This window comes from Echinops telfairi, unplaced genomic scaffold (assembly GCF_000313985.2).
Source record: "Echinops telfairi isolate 266 unplaced genomic scaffold, ASM31398v2 ScPeMD7_7410;HRSCAF=8448, whole genome shotgun sequence".
NCBI lineage: Eukaryota > Metazoa > Chordata > Mammalia > Afrosoricida > Tenrecidae > Echinops > Echinops telfairi.
In genome coordinates this window covers 23,616,104-23,641,211 of record NW_022111310.1, presented here as the reverse complement: position 1 = coordinate 23,641,211, position 25,108 = coordinate 23,616,104, and the positions used below count along the sequence as shown (strand labels likewise).

General features: G+C 42.8%; 1 protein-coding gene across 2 annotated transcripts in view; it reads left to right on the top strand.

Moving 5' to 3' along the window:
- BRINP1 (BMP/retinoic acid inducible neural specific 1) overlaps positions 1–25,108 on the top strand; it is a 223,638-nt gene that overhangs the window by 42,291 nt on the left and 156,239 nt on the right. For both annotated transcript variants that reach the window (XM_004712553.3, XM_045296663.1), the window contains exon 2: positions 14,131–14,398. In XM_004712553.3, the coding sequence (XP_004712610.1) occupies positions 14,181–14,398 (218 nt within the window). In that variant the 5' untranslated portion in view covers positions 14,131–14,180. The remainder of the gene's footprint in view (positions 1–14,130; positions 14,399–25,108) is intronic.

The window sequence follows — 25,108 nt, the reverse complement described above, 5'->3', positions numbered from 1 at the left end:
CTTATATCAGACTTATGGGCTTGGACTGGACTGGGTTGGGATGCTTTTTTAATGTAAAATTACTCTTTATATAGAACTCTCTTTTATACATATATGCGTGTTTATGAATTTGTTTCTCTAGTCTACCCAGACTAACACAGGGTTATATGTAGATCATTGTGATCAGTTCCCTGTTTTTCCCCCTACCTTCCCCTTACCTTCCTGGGATCTCTATTCTCATTATTGGTCTTGAGGGGTTTATCTGTCCTGGATTCCCTGTGCTGTGAGATCTTATCTGTACCAGCTCTTATCTAGACCAGTGCTCTGGTCTAGCCAGATTTGTAAGGTAGAATTGAGGTCATGATAGTGGGGGGCAGGAAGCATTAAAGAGCTAGAGGAAAGTTGTATGTTTCATCTGTGCTATATTGTACCTAACTGGCTTGTCTCTTCCTTGTGTCCATTCTATAAGGGGATGTCCAATTGTCTACAGATGAGCTTTGAGTCTCCACCCTGCACTCCCCCTCATTTGCATTGATATGATTTTTGATCCGGGTCTTTGATGCCTGATACCTGATTCCATCAACACCCTATGATCACACAGGCTGGTGTGCTTCTTCCAAGTGGGCTTTGTTGCTTCTCAGCTAGATGGCCATTTGTTTATGTTCAAGCCTTTAAGACCTCATTCACTATATCTTTTAAAAAAAATCATTTTATTGGGGGCTCATACAATGTTTATCACAATTCATTCATCCATCCATTGTGTCAAGCACATTTGTACATTTGTTGCCATCATCATTCTCAAAACGTTTGCTTTCTACTTGAGCTCTTGGTATCAGCTGTTCATTTTTTCCCCTCCCTCCCCGCTCTCCCCTCCCTCCTAAACCCTTGATAATATATAAATTATTATTATTTTGCCATACCTTACACTGTCTGACATCTCCCTTCACCCACTTTTCTGTTGTCCATCCCCCAGAGAGGAGGTTATACATAGATCTTTGTAATCGGTTCTCCCTTTCTACCTCACTTTCCCTCCACCCTCCCGGAATCGCCACTCTCACCACTGGTCCTGAAGGGTTCATCTATCCTGGATTCCCTGTGTTTCCAGTTCCTATCTGTACCAGTGTACATCCTCTGGTCTAGCTGGATTTGTAAGGTAGAATTGGGATGATGATAGTGGGGAGTGGGGGAAGGAAGCATTTAAGAACTAGAAGAAAGTTGTATGTTTTATAGTTGCTACACTGCACCCTGACTGGCTCGTCTCCTCCCCATGACCCTTCAGTAAGGGCATGTCCAGTTGTCCACAGATGGGCTTTGAGTCCCCAATCTGCATTCCCCCTCATTTGCAATAATATTTTTTGTTCCTTGATACCTGATTCCTGATCCCTTCGACACCTTATGATCACAGAGGCTGGTGTGCTTCTTCCATGTGGGCTTTGTTGCTTCTGAGCTAGATGGCCGCTTGTTTAACTTCAAGCCTTTAAGACCCCAGACACTATCTTTTGATAGTTAGGCACCATCATCTTTCTTCACCACATTTGCTAATATACCTATTGTGTCTTCAGTGATTGTGTCAGGGAAGATGAGCATCTCCGAGTGCCAGATTATTAGTACAAAGTGTTCTTGTGTTGAGGGAGTTCTTGAGTAGAGGCCCAATGTCCATCTGCTACCTTAATACTTAACATATAAATATCTGGTGACAGCCAAAACAAGGAAAATATTGTAGGGATCAGATGATTTCTTAGCAAACTGTTTCAAAGCATTGAACCATAGAACTTACTTAAAATTGACTTGGGTTGAAGTGAATTCTGTCATTTTAAAATGCAATGGCATTGGGGAAATATTCAGATTTTAAGAAAAGCTTCAATTTTGTCATCTGTAAATTACAAAGTCTTCTGTGTCAAAGGATTATTGTGTAGAATTAAAGTAGTGGGACATGATTATCTAGGCAAAATTGAGCATACTGTAGAGCCATAGTAGCGTAGTGGATCATGGGTTGGATTGCAAGGTGGGGAAGTTTAAAATCACCAGCTGCTCTGAGTGAGAAAGATTAGGTTCATCTATTTAACTGACAGCCTTAGAAACCACATGGACACTATGAGTTGGAATTCATTCATTGGCAGGGACTTTTTTTCCCTCTTTTCTTTTGGAGAGATATTCAGCAGTCAGCTGCCCACTCCTTTAATTAACCTGAAATATATTAAATATGAAGGCAGCATGCCTGTTGCTATTAGGTGTCCTTGGGTTGCTTCTGATGCACAGTGGCTTCGTGTGCAACAGAGTGCAACACTGCCTTGGCCTGCTTGATGCTTACCACTGTTGATCTGTTGGACCCTCTGGTTGCAGCCACTGTGTCAGTGCATCTTATCCAGGCCTTCCTTTGTTTCACTGCTCTTCTGCTTTACCAAGCAGCATGTCCTTTTCTGGGGCCTGGTGTCTTCTGATAACATTTTCAAAGTACAGTAACCCATGTCATGCGTTGTTTGATTTCTTGACTGCTGCTCTCATGAACATTGACTGTGAATCCAAACAACATGAAGTCCTTGACAACTTCAATCTTTCTTCCGTTTATGATAATGTTACCTATTAGTCCAGTTGTAAGGATTTTTGTTTTGTTTTCATTGAGTTGCAAGACATATTGGAGGCTGCTATCCTTGATCATCAGCAAATGCTTCAAGTCCTCTTCACTTTCAATACGCAAAGTTGTCTCATTTGCATATCCCAGATTGTTAATAAGCCTTCCTCTGTTACTGATGCCACATTCATTTTCATAAAGTTCAGCTTCTCTGATTATCTGTTGAGGATATAGTTTGAGTAAGTGTCATGAAAGCATACAGCCCATCAAACACCTGTCCTTATTCTAGACCATCCCTACTCCCTTGTTCTGCTCAAACGACTGACGTTTGATCCAATGAAGCATGAACACAGGCATTATAGGAAACAACATACGTGGAGTCACCAATGGATAAAAGTTTATTCTTTATCAGTGACATAAGAGAGAGGATCTGTATAACAACGAGAATTGAGGGTGAGATGTGGAGGAATTGAAGTAGGACAGGTGGATGACTATACAAAGGATTCTGCTTACGGAAGTTATTGAAAGTCAGACTAAAGATAAGATATGCAACAGGCCTGTCATTGCTATGTCTTTGTTTTTCAAGGTCACTCTGAGGGCTGGAGTGATGCTTAGGTTGTAAGAGTTGAATGCACCTGGATCAGCATGATTAGCAAGCTGATGATTCATAGGTGAGCCATGTCCAAAGTGGCTACTGGCAAAAGGAGCAGGGATTTAGATAAAGCGGTGTTTCCAAAAGCAGAATATGGACTTGTTCCAAAGGTTACCGAGAACATGGGAGAAGGACATGATTTGCAAAGGAATTGGGTACCTATGAAAACAAAATAATAGAAAGGACCTGGAAATTAGTTGTGAGTGGAAGATACGGAGCTAAGGAAGAGTCTAGGCTTCTCGTGAACAAGGCATGGGAGACTGTGAGAGTCTACTGGAATTCTAGAAGAAAGAGGAATGTGAGGAGGTAATGATGGACTTTGTCATGTTCAGAGTTTGAGATGCTGATAGATTTTCTAGGAAAGCTGCTGAGTATGCTGCTGAAAATAAATAGTACACAAAATGAAAATTAGAATGGACATTCATTCCAGTGGTTTCTAAATATATTTTTGTATTCACACAACAGTTAGTAAAATGATTTACTATGTGTAATTCTGAATACAAGTATCTAAATTATATATATTATGTGTATATATATATAAAATACATCTATAACCTTTATAAGTTAGTGGCACACTAATAATTGGTTCAGTATTTTCTTAGAGCAGTGGTTCTCAACCTTCCTAATGCCGTGATCCTTTAAATCAGTTCCTCATGTTGTGGTGACCCCCAACCATAAAATTATTTTTATTGCTACTTCATAACTATAATTTTTCTACTGTGATGAATAGTAATGTAGATATCTGATATGCAGGATGTACTAGGCGACCCCTGTGAAAGGACTGTTTGACCCCCAAAGGGGTCACGGCCCACAGGTTGAGAATCACTGGTTTAGAGCATGGGCCAAACTTCACAGTACTCCTTGTAAATCCTTCTTGGTAGACTTGAAGTGTTTTGTCTAATTATTGGGAAAATTAATCGTGTTTGATCCTCATTGTTTCCATTCGACATTGTGAAGTGGTGAGTCCCCCTTTATTTTCCTGTTCACATTGGCCTGTATCATCATTACTCTTTTTAATCTGCATTTTCTTTGCAAGAATTGTAGTAAACCCTTGGCCCATTTTGTGAGAGGTGGTTTCGCTAAAACTAAATAACCTACTCCTAAAATCTGTCCCACTAGTCCATGGCAATACAGTGCATTGAAGGAAAAAGGGGACCCAGCCCCTCTATGCTCGTGGGCTCCCGTATTTCATTCTAGTGCCATAAGTGCCTTGTGCAGGCAAAAGGGTTGTAAATGCATAATCAGTAAGTACATCAGAAGTTCTAATGTTTTATGTACCCTCATGCGTCCTGATTAGTAAATTCTCCTTTGAAGACTACTGCCTTAATTAGTTTCTCAACACTAAATCAGGCTTTGAGTTTAACATTTAAAAATGTGAAAGCATTACTTTGGCTAAACAGAATTCATGGGATAAGATCAAAACCCTATTTGATTCTTCTCTCTTCCTGTTTAAAGCAACTGTTGGGTCTGATTTCCCCAGAATCTGGGTGATAATTAAGTCAAAGCCTACCATTTCTGTTGTTATTGTTGATAGTTTGAAGACATTTTTTCTGCTCACTTCTATAGCACATGCACTGTCTTCATTCGGTAACTAATATGTCCATTGTCCCATATTGCAACAGATAAAGCAACATTCATTTCAAGTGGGAATTTCTCCTTTGCTCCAGCTTATCTAATCTTTCCTGGATTTACTGCTCTTACTGTCTCTCATCCCTTGTGCTACCTTCACCCCTGGCGTCATTAGGGTGGAAGGTTTGGTCAAGGGAGGGAGGTAAAGATGCTTTCTCAACTAGCATTTTTAAACAGTTTAACATCAGTTCTGCCTCAGCTTGGAAGACATTTGGATTTAGTGCTAACATTTTGTGGTGGTTACAATGTTTCTGGGGTTATCTCAGGGCTTCTTTTCATATTTGAGGTTGCTTGGTCATTACTCCTTGGACATTGGAAAGTGCATCTCTTTATCCATTTGCCTGCTCCTTATCCCATGGGTCCTTGATGAATTTCAATATACTCCAGGTTCCTTTGGCTGGGATCCACCTTTTTCCTCCACTCAGGATGCTGGAGAACCCCACCTGACTCTTATCTAACTCTGATCCCCTGAAGCACATGCCAATTATTTAAAAACCAACAGGCAGCCCCACTGATGCCGCATTTCCACCACCCTTTCTTTAGACTGCACTTTTTTTGAATCCATTGTTTCTGATTTCTCTAATGTAAGTCAGTGTTTTCCAAGTTCAAGGGGGTATTTGTCCTGTTCAGTGGTCTCCATGAAACTTTTTTCTCTGGGCTTAATGTGAGGGACTTCTCCCTCCAATTCTCATCCACCCGGAGGTGGGGCGTGGGGTAGGCGGAAGACTGGAAGCATACTTCCAGTTTACACTCCGATGGGAATCCCAACAGCTGGTATTTTGTGTTGTTGAAGTCATTGAGAAGTTCAGAATCACAAAAAGGGGATTTGGTTACCTTTTCCTAAGCTCTGAAGAGTGATCATGCACCTTTCTTTAGCATATGTTGTCTATTTTATTTAAAATCTTATGTAAATCCTGTTTTTAAAATAAAGTTTTATTTTAAAACTCCATTTAATGATTACCTGAATAAGAGGTACCCATCCTCCCAGTCCTCCCCTGCCCTTTACAGATGCGGAAATTGAAAAGAGAAGGTTCACTGTGATGGTCAAGGTCACCTAACTTTGTAGGTCTGGAGTTTAGGCATGATGTCTGAGTGGGCTTACCGGGATGCATGTTGAGGCTGGTTGAATCAGTTAGTTGAGTTGGGCTCACTAGGCAGCGTAGGCCCTGTGGGCCACCTTCTCAGATGCAGCAATCGACTTCCTCCAGTTCTCCTGTGATCCTGGTAGGGGTTGGGATTCCCTTCCATCACCTTTTCCAGGATGTGACCTGTGACCTGGCAGTCCACCTAGAGAGCTCCAGAGGAGGGGTTGGGGAGTTGACCCTGGCTGGAAGGCCATCTTCTCTCATCATTTTCTGCATCCAATGTGAATAATTTATAATGGCAACAATGAGAGAATGTGCTCTGTGTGGGATGAACCCAATCCCCTTAATAACACTGCAGGCTTATAAATAGCACAATTCAGCCGGGGCCTTGTGAACCCTCCATGGTAAGCTCCTGTCAGCAGCAGCTCCAACTCTATCAGGGCTTCACCTTTGTGATTCACCCAAGGTCACTAAGGGTCAAGGTCAGTGCTCAGCATGGAACCAGTGTTTCTTTCACAGGCTCTGAACTCCAGTGACAGGAAATTCCAGGCAAAAATCTCAGAGGAAAACACCATCTCTGAAACAAGTGGTGATTGAGACCTTGGGTGGGTAACTCATTCTGCTCAGCTGCTCATGGGAAAGTTAGAAGTCGGATTCTACCACAGAGTGACTCATACGAAAGACGTGATGCTGATTCCACCCTGCGGGAGCACAGTCAGACTGACTCTTGGGGGCACCACGGGGGTGGAATCAACTCCATGGCAGCTGGTTTGGTTGGCCTTTCGGGAATGGAGCATAGGGATTATTTTATTTGCAGTGTAACTATTATTTGTTTATTTCATTGTTTCTTTATTAATTTTGAAGGGAAGAGATATAACTGGGCAGTAGCTCAGCAAAGGACTGGAAGGGAGAGTGAGCTGAGTTTTCTAATCAATGATAAAAAAAAACAGGGTATGGGAAGGGGGCCTTCTGGCCCAGTCTGGCCCAGTAGAAGTAGAATGAGAGCCACATATGTAATTGCAAATTTTCTAGCCGAGACTTTAAAATAATTGAAAGGAAACTGGTGAAATGAACTTCAATCATATATCTTATGTCACTCATTATCACCAAAATAGTAATATTTCAACAATTAATCAATGTAAAATGATGTTTTGTTATTTGGACCAAGTCTGAAATCTGGTGGTTTTACATTCACACCACATTTGGGTTTAGACTAACTACATGTCAAATGATTGATAGCCACACAAAGCTCATGACTCCCTGATTGGATGGCACCTCTGAATTTTAGCTCTGCCATTTGCTAGGCTTTGTTTGGGCCAGCCACGTCATTTCACTGAACCTCAGTCTCCCCTTATCTATAGAATGAGGACCTTAATAGCCCTTCCCTATTGGAGCATCACCATGAAGTCACGTGTGTAATGCAGCTAGCTCATGTCTCACTCACAGTAAATCCAAACCAGCCAAACCTACGGCCTTCCATTCCGACTCCTCATGACCCTGTGGCCCACAGTAGAACCGCCCCTTTGGGTTTCTCACTCTATCAGTCTTTACAACCGCAGAAAGCCTCATCTTCCCCCCACCGAGTGGCTGGTGGGATGGAACTGCTGACCTTTTCGATAGCATCCAACTCATAACCACTCTGTCAGCAGGACTCCTTGGCACCGAGTAAATGCCCAGCTATTACATGAGTCTCTCCTTGTACTAACTTTCATAATACCTAAATGAAGTTCCCCAAGTGAACGATTAAAATTCAACCTGACCTCTGCCTAAGCAGTGGCTCCCAGATGCACGCAGATACCTGGTAACCCCGTGTGTTTCAGAGGAGAATAGTGTTGCTCCGCTTTTCAGTAGCTACTTGTTGGAAAGTAGAACACCAAGTCTCTCTTCTGAGTAAGCTCTGAGTGGATCGACTCTCCAACCTTTTAGTCAGCAGCTGAGCATGTTAGCCACTGTGCCACTGAGGGGCTCCAACCCCCCACCCTAACCACCCTAATCCAACATACGCTGACCTTCTCACCTTCCACAGACACCACTTTCCCCCTGAAATATCTGCACAACTTTCTCCTCACATCTTTCTGGTCTTTGCTCAGAGCCTACTGTATCAAAGAAGCTGTTATTTGTTACCCTGTACTGCTGTGTGTATCAAGACATTAAGAACCACTATAATGCCATTTATGTCCAAAATGGGAGTCTTTATTCTAATCGGTGGCCATCGGAAGGACTCAAGTTTCTCTCAAAAATCCCCGGAGGCCACAAGCAATATTCAGATGGGGCTTATAAGGACAAAACCACAGCCCGTTTGGCAAGTGGTGTGTGGGCTGGGTGGGGGTGGGGGCGAGGTTTGTGGGGTTGAAGTGAGGGTATTACATTCGTTCCAGTGGGTAAGTGGGGAGCTGTTGAGTGGTCTACATTTCTTACAGCAAGCAGTTTACAGAAACCAAGATAAGCATTAATTTTGCCTAACTTTGGGAGGCAGGGCAGAGTGGAGTAAGGAGGGACCAAGGGCACATTCCGAGAGCAGGAGGATGTTGACATTTGGGTTAGGCAATGTTGACATTGAGATGGGTAGAGCACATCTCAAGGTCAAGGCAGACAAGGGGGAGAAAAAGGTCACATGATTTAGGGATGAAAGCTGCCTGGACAGCATTTTAAACTTCTCCAATGGGGTCACACGAGTCAAGCTTAGGGAGCAGCTCTTTACAGGATAAAAAGCTATGTTCTTGTTCTCAATGCTACCTTGTTGGCTTCCGTTGATTTAGAGCTCTCTTGATCGCCACACATGTAGTTACTGCTCATTTGTTTAATTTTCCCCACCCCCACACTGGAAATGAAGGTCCCTGAGACTTTGGGTTGCCCCCTTGCTGTGAAAGCTCCGGCTTCTACAACAGTCTCCGATACGTAATAGCTGCTCACTGTGTTAATGGATGGATAAATCCCTGGAACACCTACAATGCTTTGCCCTTAAAATATAACATGGAAATGAAATGCACCATTCTAGCTAGATGAAGGGGAGAAAGCCCAGAATCGTGGCATGTACCTTTCTATAGAATATCATACCTATCTTATTTTAAAATATGATTTAAATTCTATTTTTTTAAAATAGCTTCATTTAAAATCCGCTTGCAGAGGGGTCTCGGGGAGGAGATGAGCCAGTCAGGGTGTGATGTAACAATGATGAGAAATACAATCTTCCTCTAGTTCCTAAAGGTTTCCTCCCCGCTCCCACTACCATGACTCGAATTCTATCTTGCAAGACTGGCTAGACCAGAGGAGGTACACTGGTACAGATGGGAACTGAAAATACAGGGAATCCAGGACGGATGAGCCCTATAGGACCAGTGGTGTGAGTGGCAAAACAGGGAGGGTAAAGGGAGAATGGGTAGGAAAGAGGGAACCAATTACATGGAACGGTGTGTGACCTCCTCCCTGGGGGACAGACAACCGAAAGGTGGATGGAGGGAGACGTCGGACAGGGCAAGATATGACAAAATACCCATTTATAAACTATCAAGGGCTCATGCGGGAGGGGGGAGCGGGGAGGGAGGGGAGAAATGAGGACCTAATGTCGGGGGTTTGAATGGAGAGAAAATGTTTTGAGAAACGATGTACAAATGCGCTTTACACAATTGATGTGTGTATGGATTGGGATAACAGGTGTATGAGCCCCTAATAAAATGTTAAAAAAAAATAAATAAATAAAAACATGCTTTAATCATTATCAGCCATAAGAGGTGTTCATTCTGTTTTGTCCTCCTTTTAAAAATGGGGAAACTGAAATAGACGGATGAATTACCCTGTCCATGGTGCATCAGCTTTGTAGGTCATTAACTCAGGTCTGCCAGTTGAGGGTGTGGAGGAAAGTACAATCCCAACACTTCCATTAGTGGGTAGGCGGCTACCAAGGGAACAGACATTCTCAACAGTATATGCTCAATGAAAACTCTAATGTTGTTGCTGTTCATATGATTTTTTTTTTCCCAAATGGAAGTCAGCGTTGTTCATTATATGTATTACAACATTTAGATAACATACGGACAATTCCTTGCTCTTGACCCCCAAAGTATATGTTCCTATTAAAATGCATGGTCTAAAAACTTCCGTTTATAGTTTTAGTGCTCTGTGAATTATTATGGTTTTCTAGGTCAACAGAGATGTATTTAAACGTTGTCCTGGAAACCTTTATCCTTACTAACTGATGTAAGTGTAGATTATATTAGAGGTTCAAACATAGCTACACATACTTGCTGTCATGTGCAGACAGTATGACAGGATGAAGAAGTACTTACTCTGAAGCTAGAAGACAGGACCATAGCCCAGACTGCTACTGAGGTGATGCAGAGCAAGTCTTTCACATTGCGGACCTCGACGTCCTGATCAGACCAGGCTCAGATCATTTACATCAGTGCTTCTCGACCTTTGCTAATGTTCTGTGTTGTTGAGGGCCTCTCCTGTACCATGTAGGATGCCTAGCTGCCCCGCTGATCTCTACCCTTCAGATACCAGGAGCACCCACTCAACCATGGCAAGCAAAGATGCCTCCAGACATTGTGAAATGGCCCCTGCTGGCAAAATCAACCCTGTGGGAGAACCACTGGGTTAGAGTGCATTGTAATTTTAGTATGTAGGCAGAGGTCTCCATTCTTTATACAGATACACACACACACAGGTATACACACACACACAGGTATACACACACACACATAACACACACATTGCTATTCCATGTGCAGTCTGGTTCCACTTTTGAAGGCGGAGATGTTCTGTATTCTGTTTCCTTGTGCACAGTCTAGCAGCTGGGCAATCCTGCTGCAGGCTCCCACTCTGCCCTTGCAGCGGAAGTCATGTAACAAGGCTGTATGGGTGACACGCTGAGATGCCAGAGTGTTGTTGCTTTCCTCTGGGAGCTCTGAACAATCACCTCCACCTCCTGCTTGGCATCCAGGTGTGCTCTGGCAGACAATGTTGGCAGCTGAAGTTGTTAGCAGTTCTGCACTCAATGTGTATGGCTTTGTTTTAGGAGCGGAACAAAAGTTGGAGCCACCATGAGCTTCTGCCAGCCCACTGTTCTGCTCCTGACAGCTGGGGGTTTCAGTGCCAAGCACATTTTTTTTTTGCAAACCTCATCATAAAATAGTACAATTGGACAACCGAGAGACAGACCCAATTGGGCAGGAAATTTGCATCTACCTATTATAAAATGTTCTATGTCTTAGTTTTTCTTTTCTCCTATTTTTAGATGGAGTGTAGACAAATAAGGTATGATATGTAATTATGGTGATATATGGCTTTAGAATATTGTGCTCTCCCCCTATGTGTCACTGGCTGATGGAGGACTGTGAGGACTACTGAGAGGGCTTGGCTCTCTTCTGAAGGCTCCTGCTAGTGAGAGCTGCAGGGTCCAGCACACGAGAAAGGCACACGAAAAAGCATAATGACATATAATAAGTGTTAACACATACAGTGATCATAAAATGAACGAGACCTGAGAGGAAGTCAAAACTAACACTTCAGGAGAGGAGTAGAAAAAGGAAATGACAGTTGAGGACATGACCTTAACTAGCTACTGAAGGACAAATAGGACGCAGATAGGCAGTGGGGACAACATGATCAAAGGTACTCCCTAGCAAGGGATAAATTGACATCAGAAGTGTCACCATCCATCATTGTCAACATTGATGTCATTTGTTGAGTATTTACAATATGCCAGACACTGAATGGGACTCTTTACATAAGTTATGTCATTTAATTCTCCCCAGTAGTGTTGGATTTAAGTTCCTCTGTTAACCACACTTTAAACAACAGGGGATAGAGAATCAGAAAATTAAAGTAACTTGCCTGATGAAATCTATTTATAAGCCAGGTTCAAAGTTGCCTTGGACGATGGAGTAAAATAAGCACATTAAAGTAAGTGGGGAAAGGGGAAATTAATAGTAAATTAACAGAAGAGTAAATTAAGCCAGAAATGGAATGGTGGTGAGATGACACAAGCAAGACTTGCTCATTTTCCAAAAGCTGGAGGTGGTCTTGGGCTTCCTCTTCCCTCCTCCCCAGGAGGAGTTTCTACATAAGCCATCCCTTCCTCCAAACACCCAGACCAATGCCATCAAGTTGACTTGAACTCATAGTTGCCCCGTAGTCTCAGCATAGTGCTGACACATTTGCTGCAATACACAAGGTACGCAGTTCGAAACCACCAGAAGTGAGGAAGATGGGGCTTTCTACTCCCTTTAATAGTTATAGTATCAGAAACTCACGGGGCAGTTTGACCCCATCCTATAGGGTCGCAATGAGTTGGCAGCAACTTAAGGGTGGTGAGCTGGTTTGTTGTTGGAGTCTCCGCATTCTCCTCAACAGTTTCACTGTGTTATGTTGGTTGCTGTTATTGGTGTTGCCCACTGCCATCAAGTGCTGTCTGACTCAGAGCGAACCTATGTAGGATTTCTGAGGCTGTAAATCTTTATGGGAACAGATTACTTCATTTCTGTCTTATGGAGTCGCAGCCGGTGGTTTGTAAGTACTGATTATGATTAGTAATCTAATGTTTACCCTACAACATCAGCAGAGCTCCACTATTGTTGTTAGTGGCCCTCAGTCCATTTTTATAAAGAAATATCCCATATGACAGAGTAGGAGCCCTGGTGGCGTAGTGGTTATGTCTTGGACTGAAGTCCATAAGGTGAGCAGTTTGAAACCATCCTTAACCCCCTAGGTGAAAGACAGGGCTTTCCATTCCCATAAATAAGCATAGGAAATTCACAGGGGCAGTTTTACTCCATCCTATAGGCTCGCTATGCGATGGCATTGACTTATGGCAGTGAGTTTGGTTTTTGGCTTTTTGTTGCTACAGTAGAACTATCCCATAGGACTTTCTGGAGTGGAGTCTTTATGAGAACAGATGGTTAGCTCTTTCTCCTGTGCAGCCCTGGGCTTTTTGAAGCTGCCAGCCTTTTGTTTAATAGCTGAGCGCTTAACTGTTGCTCCACCAGGGCTTCTTTATGCTGCTATCACCGATAAGTGGTTTGCAGGACCCCACATATCTGCATTTGTATGAACACAAGAGAACCTAGAAGCTCAGGAGACCAGCAGGTGGATGCTCTGGCCATGTGTTAGGCCGGGTTGACTGAAGAAACAAATCCAGTGACACTCAGACACATCTAAGAAAGAACTTATATCAAGAACACATCCCAGCCCAGGCCACCTCGAGCTCATAAGTCTGAGAATAGTCAATAAGTCCCTCTTCAGATGCACATAGTCACATGGAATGATTCAGAATCCAGGAAGATCACAGGCCGGTCGGCGCAAAGCCATGTGGATCCAAAGTTGGTGGAAAACATTGCAAGGCTCTGGCAGATCCCAGGATCAGAAATCAGGAAGGTTAAGAGAGAGCGAAGGAGAGAGAGAGAGAGAGAGAGAGAGAGAGAGACTTCTGTGAGCCATATATCCTGGTCGCACCTCCAAGGGAGGTCATCGAACTTTGACCTGATTGACACACTAACTCCACCCATATTTTCTTACTGGTGCCATGTTGGTACAAAAACCTATCACAGACACCAATGAGCCTCACAAATTCTTTGTCCATTGGGTATTTAATTCAGAAATTAAATATAGCAATATTTAATTTTATTATCATGATAATAATCCATCATAAGGCATTGTGTATTCCATTCAAAGATGCAAAGCCATGGCTTAGTGGATACATATGTGTATGTGAGACAATAAATAAGAGTTCTGTTGTATGAAGCAGGTTGTTTTTGAGAACAGTGGATTGAACAGACATGTGAATTCCATCTCCACACACCTTACTGGCCATTTGAATCTGTTTCTACATTCCTTCATTTTCTACTATTCATTCAACACAGAAGGTGCCACAATTACCCACAAAGTGCGTAATGCACAGATATTGGCACGTAAGTCCATCCTCTGTTATACAGATTTGTAAACTAAATTCTTAACCAGCTAACAGTTTACCACACATTCACACAGCACGTGAATAGCACTGCAGGGAGGTAACCCCAGATCTCCTTGGGTTTTATGTCAGGCAGCCAGTATCTGTTCTGCGTTTATAAGCCTTCAAGCATTGTCCTGACCAAAGATATTGCTATGAAATTGTGTTAATTGCAATTTTTTTGTTTCTTCTCTTGCTCTCTCCCCCTTCCTTTCTCCTCCTTTCCTTTCCTTTCCTGTTTTTCTTTTTCTGATTCTTTTCTGCATAGGACTCCACAGAATGGAGCAAGAATGAGAGGAAAAAGGCCGGCAGAAAAGCATGAACTGGAGGTTTGTTGAGCTCCTCTACTTCCTGTTTGTATGGGGCCCTGTCTCGGTGCAGCCCTCCCACCAGGAACCAGCTGGGACAGACCAACATGTCTCCAAGGAATTTGATTGGCTTATTTCAGACAGGGGGCCTTTCCACCACTCCAGGAGCTACCTATCCTTTGTGGAAAGACACCGTCAAGGATTTACAACCAGATATAAAATATACAGGTAAGACCTGAACTGAGCCACTTGTGCGTTGCATTCATCATGTGCTTTGTGGGATCAGACCTTCGGTTGGGCCTTGCTATACGGAGTGGTTTCTGTCTTTTAATTGCCAAAGAGATGAGCAATCACAAAGTGATGATTGAATAGCTAGTATTCCTTGAGTACTTCCTATATGCTGCACATTTTGCTTACAGTTTACACGATGTCTCATTGAAACCTTCACATTGCTTCTCAAAGGCATAGATTCGATAAACAGTAGAGCTAGAATCAAAATCTGATTTACCTGTACCCATAGTGGGAGTATTTCTACTCAATCCCATCAGCTATAACTGTTCTTCGGCAAATTCTACTAATGTGTCCAGTAGCCTACCCAAATATATTTACACACTTTGAAACAAATAAGAACGTTCAATGAACAGGCAACTTAAGCAGATCTTATTCATTCAATCAGGCTTAGCCCAACACCCTTTCTTCTTTAACATGATCTTAGATTTCCCCATTTGATGTAGCCACCAGTCCCATGATATTTGCACCATGGGCTGCACTGATTGCTAGGCGACATTAGTAGCTTCTGCCTCATAGAAACACACGAGTAAGTTAAGTGCACGACGGAATGAAACACTGGCTCGGCACCATCCTCAGTCTTTGCCACGCGTAAGACCATCTTGCGTCTTCTACTGTGTCAATTAATTTCATTGAGAGACTTCTCATTACCACTGACCTTCTGAATCACCAAGCAGGATGTCCGTTGACAGGGTCCCTCTTGATAATGGGTCTAAAGTGTAGGAGACTCAACTTTAAGGAACATGCTGCTTGTATTTTTCCTAGACAGATTTGTTTGTTGTTTTAGCCGCCCACGGTCTATTAAATATTCTTTGCTAACACCAACATTTAAATACACAAATTCTTCTGTAGTCAAATTTTTGCATGCATATGAGGTGATCGAAAGTACCATGGCTTGGGTCAGGTGCATCTTACTCCTCGAAGTGACACCTTTTCTGGAACACTTTAATGAGGTCTACTGTAACAGACTTTTAAAGTGCAATAGTGTTTGATTTCATGACTGTTAATTCCATGGGTGTTGATTGTAGAGCCAAATAAAATGAAATCTTTGAAGCTTTCAAACTTTCCTTTACTTTACATGATGGCCCTTATTGGTTCACTAGTGAGAAATTTTTGTATTCTTTACATTCAAGTGTAATTTATATTGTAGTCTTGATGGTGTGAAGTACTTCAAGTCCTCTTGACTTTCATCAAAGAAGTTGTGTCATGTGCATAGATCAGGTGGTTAATAAGTGTTCTTTACACTTATCCCTCTTTCATTTGAATCTATTTGGAATTAAAGTGCATTTTTGTTTCTCTTTCTCACATAACTGAAAACTTTTCGAGGGCAGAGCTTATCGATAGTGCATTTCTGGATTCACACGTTGATTTTGGCCCTGCTTTGTAATAATAAGCACACTATGAAAGATTGTGGACCTACATAACTTGGAGAACATAAAACTCAAAATAAATGAATAAAGGACCCCCCCTGGAAATTAATCTTTATCTTTAGTTTTTTGGGAAAAAAGGACCAAATTGCTCACTTCTGGAGCAATTATAACAGGTGAGCCAGGCAGCGTGGTGAAGAAGAGGATCCTGGCTTGTGGTTAAAAGGGCATCAATTTGTCTTCAATTTTCCATACATTCCATATGAAAATATGGCACATTTTGTGGCTTTTGGGGATTGGGTTGGGTGATACAGGATGTTTTCTCCACCAACTGTAAAGAAGTCCTTGTGATGCTGCTCATGGCGGTTCTGCAATGACTGTTTTTCTTTTTCTTTAAAAAAACAAACAAAAACCTTTATTTGGGGCTCTTACATCTCTTATCACAATAAATACATTCCTCCAGTGTGTCAAGCACATTTGCACATATGCCACCATCATCATTTTAAAGCATTCTCTTCCCATTTGAGCCCCTGATATCAGCTCCCCGCTTCTTCTCCTTCCGTCCCCCACCCACCCTCCCTCACAAACCCTTGATAAGTTATAGATTATTTTTTCCATATCTTACATCATCCTCCATTGCCCCTCACCCACTTTTCCATTATTTGCCCCCCTGGGAGGGGGTTCTAAATTGATCCTTGTGATTGATTCCCCCTTTCTCCCCCACCCCCCACTAATCCTCCTGGTATCTCTGCTCTCCTTGTTGGCCCTGAGGGGTTTATCTGTCCCGGATTCCCTGTGTTACGGGCGGCCTCTTATCTGTAGCAGTGTGCATGATCTGGTCTAATCTGACTTGTAAGGTCGAATTGAGGTCATGATAGTGGGGTGAAGGAAGCACCAAAGAGCTAGAGGAAAGTTGTGTGTTTCATTGGTGCTATACTGCACCCTGATTGGCTCATCTCTTCCCTGTGACTCCTCTGTGAGGGGAAGTCCAATTGGCAATGACTCTTTCTATGCAAAAAGTCGATGAATAAACTCTTTATGGGCCTTGAAAGGTGGAAAAAAGCCCTGATGGCATAGTGGGTTATGCAAGGACTGTACACTTCAAGATCAGTAGTCCAGAACCGCCTGCTCCCTTAAAGAGTTGCAGTCTCAGAAACTCACAGAGGCATTTCTACCCTGTCCTGTACATAGAATCCACCTAATGGTGAAGGGAAGAGTGGGCACAAAAGAGCTATTGGAGAGAGATTCTTCTAGTGATAGGGAAAATTGGAAACTCATAGAAAATGAATGCAGGGAGGAATGCAAACACAATGATGAGAACTATGGGATTTTTTTTTAATTGACATAATTCATGTGCCATTCAATGTACTGTCTAAAATATACTAAAAAGAGCTGTGCAGTCATCGCTACAATTTTAAGACATTTTCTTCATTCTTGTACCCATCATTATTAGCTCCCCATCATTCCCAACCTCCCCTCCCACAACTCTCAGGAACTATTGATCTAGTTACTGTCTCTATAGACTTATCTCTCTTAGATTTCATGTCATAGCGGCCCTACAGGACAGGTTAGACCTGCCCCTGTGGGTTTCCAAGAGCGTAACCCTCAACAGGAGTAGAAACCCTTGTCATCTCTCCCCTCCAAGAGTTACAGTCTTGGAAACCCACAGGCGCGGCTCCAACCTACCCTGTAGGGTAGCTATGAGCCAGAAACCACTCAATGGCAGTGAGTTTGGGGTTTTTGTTTTGTTTTGGATTTTATATAAAGAAAATCACACAACATCCTCTCTCTACCAACAAACTACAAAATAAACACAGTAAAATCTCAGTCCAAAAGAAAGAGCACCATAAAAATGAAAACCAATTAAAAATGGATTAAAAGGGAAAATCAATGATGTTAAATTTTAACCTAACTATATCTATAACAACTCACTTTCTGAGGTGCTCTGTCTGTGAGCAGGGCTTTCACATCCCTGGTCACTGGTCCCAGGGAATTCATTGGAGAGAATTCGTTGGAGAGAATTCATTGGAGAGTTAATCCGCATGGAGACTCCGAAAATGGATTTGGGGCTTTCACAGTCATCTATAACCTTCTGCAAACTGGGTGCTCAGAACAGGAGATCTTATCTGTTTGAATTTTGGTCCAACGATAACTCCTTATTCTTATATATGGTATATGGCTTTTTCCCCTTCACTTTATCTGAGACACCCCCCCCCCAGAGATCACCTTGAAAGTGCCTTGGTGGTGCAGAGGTTAAGCATGTGGCTGCTGCTCTCTAGGAGAAAGAAGACATTCTGCTCCTTTAACTATTTGAAGTCTTGGAAACCCCGTGGTCTGTTCTTCTCTGTGAGTTAGGAATTGCTTTGATGGAAGTGGGTTTTAGTTTAAGACCACTCTAAGGTTTAGGAGACTGGCATTCATAGTTCCATTTTAAAGATAAATAATTGAATAGCTCAAATAAAGTTATAGGGTAGAAAGTATGGAGTTTCTGCTGAGAACAAAGTTTGGTTATAAGGCTACTGCCTCACTCATAAATGTGCTAGGACTATAGGCATCGCATAATTGATGACTTTTCTGTAATGTATATCATTTGCCCTGTGCTGGACACTGAGGATTGTGGATAGCTACAATCTAATTATGATGGGACATGGCAATGATTATAACAGAGCTTTGTAAGGGTAGGTAGGGTGATTATTGAAATAACTGTATACTTACATGTGTACCATGTGCAGCGCTCAGCAGTACCCGTCACTTACTGAACTTCCATGACGTACTGTGGAGGGAGAACTCTCCACCCTCACATCCCTGTGATGTGCTGAGCACCTTGCCATTTTCCAGATAGAAAATCCACACTCAGCAGGGATGACTGTATAGCCCAGGGTTAAGACTGGAGTTTGGGTTCAAGCATTTACCCACCCAATTCTACAACTATTCTTCTGAATCACTGGGCTCAGTGGCTCTCCATATGGTCTGCCAATCTGAAATGTTTCAGAACCCTGAAAGGGCTCTCCCAAACAAATCCATCCTTCTTCTTCATAACCCTTGCATAAACATCCCAGGGATGGTTTTAAAGATGCTGAGAGGTAGAATATTGCTAAAGAAGTAGAAGCTGAGACTACTTGCAGCTCAAGAGCCCTGGTGGGTTACACATTGGACTGACAACCCCACATCACCAGTTTGGAACCACCAGCATCTCCGAGAAAGTCAAAGCTTTCGACTGCTGTAAAGATGTAGAGTCATGGGAGCCCACAGGAGCAGTTCTACTCTCTCCTATAGGGTTCCTCTGAGTGTAATCAACTTGATGGTGGTGCATTGGTTTGAGGTTTCCTCATTCCAGCTCTGTCAGGAACTGGGGATGGGACAGCAGGTCAGCTCCCTCCTTTCCTGCATGCTCTTCCCCTCCTCTGTCAAATGGTAACATACACAGAGATCAGTGGTCTTCAACAAAAGTTATTTAGCCCCTGGGTCAATTCAGGCGGTCAGAGAAGTTTCTTTTATGTTGTGAGAGAGATGATTAGGTGGATTCTCCAGCTCTGTTTCTGCTTTGGGGTTCAGATTTCCTGGATGCTTTGCTTTGGATTCTACTGCATAAGCAAAGTTTGCAGTCATCCAACAAGCTGATTTCTAGGATCCTTTCTACCTCCACAATTAAGTATAAAACTTAACTAAGATCACATGTTTAATTAAATGGTGGAGGTCAAACCAGAAGTCAGGCCCCTTGCTGTTGAGTTATTTCTTCCTTCCTTTATTTAATCCTTGACTAATTATTAAACACCAGCCACAGACCCAACACTGTGTTTGGGGCTCAGTATACAATGATGTAAAACACAAACATGTTCCCTGAACTCAGGAGGTGGACTGACATTAATTAAACACACACACACACACACATATACACACACACACACACACACAGAAGCTCCATATACAAAGGATTCTCAGGTGCAAATGGTTAAGTACTTGGCTGCTAACTGGCAGGTTGGAGGTTTGAGTCCTTGGGAGATGCAGAATGGCCGGGCAATCTGCTTCTGTAAGGTCACTGCCCCCAGAACCCAAGGGATCACAGTTCTACTTACTCTGCCACATGGGGGAGATCACCGTGGGTCAGAACCAATTCAACTGGCTTGGTTTTACATACATACTCACCTGGTCATACTTTTGTATTGCTCATCTATAATAAACTAAATACATATTAAATAACAAGTATTACAAACTAAAAAGTTCAGGGTAGGCATACATGGCTGAGAGGATAGCAACTATATGCAAGAACTCTACCAGACTCACATGGACACACATGCAAATAAGTACCCAGGGTCTTGTGCTCATCACGTGAAAATCGGAGAGAAGCAGTTGTCCATGGGGCTTTCTCCCTCGGCACACGCTGCTGCTTTGTTCAAACAATAAGGGACACCAGCAGACAATTTCCCAATGTGTCTCGCTCTGTGGTGACATGGACATGGCACATTAAAAGTTTGGCATTTGCATCTTATTCCGAGGTATGAGGGCCAGCCTTACTGAGATGTTCCAGTCCTCAAACCTTAGCTAGTTCTCTTGACCCAGCATCCCAGCTAGAGCCCAGCATGATCTGAAAGCTTCATTTTAAAAATGCGAGGGAGTGTCCATAAGCAGGATAAGGCATCTTTCTGCTCATGCAGACACACGTGGAGGCTGCCTTCTCTCAACCCAGTCATGGTGGGGTGTCATCACTAGTGACAGCTATCTTTCAGATTAAGTCCCAGCAGAAGTCCCCTTTCATACTGTATCATGAGCAGACTAGTCATGCATGTGTACAGTGGTTTGGGTGCATGAGGTCCATATTCCATCACTCACAAGGCTGAGCTGACACATGGGCGACTGAGGAAGTTTTCATCTCTTGAATCGGACAGGGTGCAGAGCAGCGTCACTGACCTCGGCTCAGGGAACCTGGGTTCTAGCCCAGCTTGCCTACCTTCTTGCTGGGTGAATTTGACCACGTTACAATAATTCTTTGTACCTTTGACTCCTCATGTGTAAAATGGAGGTGTTAGCTTAGGGGGTCACCAAGACCCTACCCATCTTCAAAATTCTGCAAAATCCTACCATCTGAAGAAATACCATGTGGTAAGAGGGGAGGACTCTGGATATGGAGTCTGCCGCTCATGTTTTATTAATTTTGGAGACACTTTTTAGCGTTCTCATCCTAAGCCAATGCATTCTTTCATGGGTATGTCCACCTACCACCAGCACCAATCATTAGCCACAGACTGAGTCCTGATCCTGTGGTGTGGAGGCAACCACAGGTAGACAATAGAACACAAGCACATACCACAATCCAGTGTCCAAACCTTATTCTGCCAAAGTGAGAGTTGAAAGTGGAGTACCTAAATGAAATAAAATGAATAGGCAGATGATTATTCCATGGGTAGGCATGAATAAGGAATTCCTCAGATTCTCGATTTTCTCATTTTCAGAAAGGGACAGTGATGCCTGCCCAATGTACAAGGTCAGATGAGAAACTGTTTGTGTGTGAATGCTCGGTAAACTTTAAAGTATCAGCCATTTGGGTGAGGGAACTGTGCAGTCAGCTCTACATTTTTCTAATAGAAACATCTGTTTATATTTTCTATTCAGTCTGTAAACATATAGCTATTAAATATAGCCTTTCTATTTGGGGGATACTGTTATTTTCCCATTTTATGAACAAGGGAAATCCAAAACCCCAACTCACTCCCATGGAATCAGTTCTGACTCAAGGTGATCCAACGGGAATGAGTCAAACTTCCGTGGGTTTCCTAGACTGTAACTCTTCATGGGAGTGGAGAGCCTCAAACTGCTGGCCTTCTGTTAGCAGCTCAACTGGTGACCCACTATGCCAGCAGACCGCTCCATGAGGAAACTAGGACAACAGCCTTTAAATGAATAGTCCATATGACATAGCTAGCAAGTGGTAAAACTGGAAATCAAACTGGTCACTGAGAACTCAGAATAGGAGCCCTTAACGTTAAATTTAGTTCTCTGGTTTATTATCAAATGCCACAAGACTTCTTTGACGTTGAGATTCCATTCCTCATTTGTAAAATGGAGATAATGTTAAATACCTGAAGTGATCGTGGTGGGGAAAAATAATTTAGCATCAAGAATATAGAGCTTGGCATTTTGCAGAAGTTCAATAAATTTAAGTTCTTCCCCACACCTCCTAGACTTTTTTCATTACTAGAAATTAATTCTTTTCCCCTCATGGTAATTTAAAAGTCAGCTTGGTTTAAAGGCATTCATTTCCTCTGCTCCTATTGTGTTTCTGTACCTGATTCTCTGGTTATGTTCCCGACCCCTCCCGACTTTGAAATCATCAATCGTTGCTGTAAATTTAGCAATCATTCAAAACTGGACTTAATAGGAGATGTTTCAGACCTATTGTTGGCTGTGGTTCCGGGGAATCATGGCAGACGGGAGATACTGATAATGGTGGCCACTCGCTCATGAGCGGTGGTTTCAGATTGAGTGGTTTTTCCTCCAGCTCACAGAGCAAGTGGTTGGGGTTTATGGTGCACCTTCCTTTGAGCCTTCATTAAGGACCTGAATGCTGCATGTAAATCCAACCTTGGTAGACCAAGTCTGCTTTGCTGCCTAGCAGAGTTTGTTCAGAATTGTATAAACCCCCTTTGTCATCTTCTCTCCCAAGGGTTCCTTTAAGTGTTTCATAAAAATATCTCATAATCCGTGTGGATTAAGATCTTTAATGGAGTAAATGGAGCTGTTGTAGACCTGGTGATATAGTGATTATGTGTTGGGTAGTGATACACATGGTCAGTTGTTCAAAACCACCAGTATCTCCAAGGGAGATAGACTGGATTTTCCATCCCTGTAAACGGTTACGGTCTTGGAAACTCCCAGCAGGGTCACTATGAATCGGCATCGACTGGCTGGCAGTGAGTTTGGTTTGGAAATGGGGCGGCGGGTAAGTGGATGGTGCTATTGAGACAAATGATATGTGATCCTTTACCATCAATCATTCAGTAGATCTGGCAGGTGCTGTGTACTGGAGATTCAATGATGAACAAGGTCCCTGCTTTCAAGGGAGGTGCCAGGAGTCCAGCATTGCCCCCTTCAGATTTATGGTTGAAACTGTAAGAATATCATTGGTTTCTGGATCGTTATTGTTAGTCTGACTCACGTTAGTCTCAAGCTTCATTTCCTTAACTGTATTTCATAGAATCATAGTCTGAGATGGTAGCCAAAATTGCCTTCTCTGTGTGGGGGTAGAATGGGGTAGATGGTAACCACCGAACTTCACGGTCAAAATAATAACAAGGATAATTTAATTGTGAAACTAAATGCCTAGCATTGCACTGCAAACGTATAGATTATGTGCACTGATCCTTACAATGATTCGTTGTGGGAGATGCTGTTCTTATTTCCATTTACATAACTTTTCCAGCACCAGAGAGCGAATTCATGAAATAGTAGGATTTCTTTCTAGACACGCTGGTTCCAGAACTTGCATGCCTGCCCATGGTATATCCCAAATAAATGTGTGTATGAGAAGCCTAGTCAAACCAAGTGCTATAGGCCTCTTTGCCAAAGGATTTTCCAAGGTGTGACGAAGTGATTAGAAGTTGGTTGGCTAATCTCAAAGTTTGAAATTCAAAATCACCAGCCATTCTTTGGGAGGAAGTGAGTGTTTCGTTCCCTTCAAGAGTTACAGTCTCAGAGACCCCCAGGGGGAATTCTACCCTGTCCTTTAAGTTCACCCTAAGGCAGAGTTGACTCACTGGCAGTGAGGTTGTTGTTGGTTGTTTGGGTTTGTGGTTTCCGCTGGCTACTTCACAGTTCTTTACCATGCCTCTTTGACTTTAAAAATACTTTTTTCCTCGGAGGGACTAGGATTCTGCGAAGAGACTTAGGTGGTGGCTCCCTCTGAAGCTTCAGTGCAGGGTCTTTGGAGGCCAGCCCGTGTAAATTCGCAAGGAGACATCTTCATTTTACGTAGTTGGCAACAGGCCACGGAAGCCACTTCTCACGAGTCTTTGTTTTGAGTGCTTTGCTTTAAATTCATATCTTATTTTATGATGACATGGAATCAGGGACATCTGGTTTCCTTTTGCTTATTTTTTTTGTCATGTGTAAACTTTTAATTCTTAAATTTTCCATTCCCTGTATATTAGAGAACCTCCAGAGAGGACAGAGCCAGAGTTGAAGAGTTAAAGACCTGTATTCAGTAGTCTGGGAAGGTGCTCTAAATACTAGCTGTATATCACAGTGCTGTGTTAGGCCAGATTGACTAAAGAAACAAATTCTGAGACACTCATAAATGTGTAAGAGAGAGTTTTGTATCAAAAAGTTTTGTATATCAGGGAAACATCCCAGGCCAGCCTAACTCAAGTCTATAAGTCTGATACTAGTCCATAAGTCCCTCTACAAACTCATGCAGTCACAAGCGATGATGTAGAATGTGAAAATATAACAGGCTGGTGGGTGCAAAATCCTGTGGATCCAATGGCAGTAGACGTATCTTCAGGGTTCTGGCAGCCACCAAGGCCAGCCAGCAGGAAGGTGGAGTCAGGGAGAGGGGGAGGTTCCCACCACCCTCCTTGTGAGAATGTCTCACCCACAAGGAGTCCCCATCAGGCTGTGACCTGATTGAAGGGCTAAACTCCATGCTTACATTTGTATATATCTTCAAGTTGACCTGAAAGTATGTAACTACCACAGATACCTTGCAAAACCTCATATGTGTGAGTTCATATCATTCCCTGGCCTCTTCCCTGGATATTCGAATTCAGTTGATCTGGGAAATAAATGGGGACCATTGGCCCAGAACTGTTGTCAAATAGCAGTAACATTCCCTTCCCCCACTCCCTCAGGGATGTTTTATTGTTATCACTGATGGGTCAGGTGCTACTGTCATCTAGTGTAGTGAGCAGACTTGCAGGGCTCCTCAAACTTTTTAAACAGGGGGCCAGTTCACGGTCCCTCAGACTGTTGGAGGGCCAGACTATAGCTTTAAAAAAAATAACTATGAACAAATTCCTATGCACACCGCACTTATCTTATTTTGAAGTAAAAAAAAACGGGGCGAAAACACTGGGCGGGCCCAATAAATGTCCTCGCAGGCCGCATGTGGCCCATGGGCTGAAGTTTGAGGGCCCCTGGAGTAGAGGCTAGGGTTGTTTTTAAACCTCCAATCCTACACAGGGCCTCAGAAACAAAGAATTATCTGTCACAATTGCAGAAGAACCAGGGTGGCATAATGTTTATTAGTTGAGCTAAGATCCTCAAAGTCAGCAGTTCAAAACCACCAGCC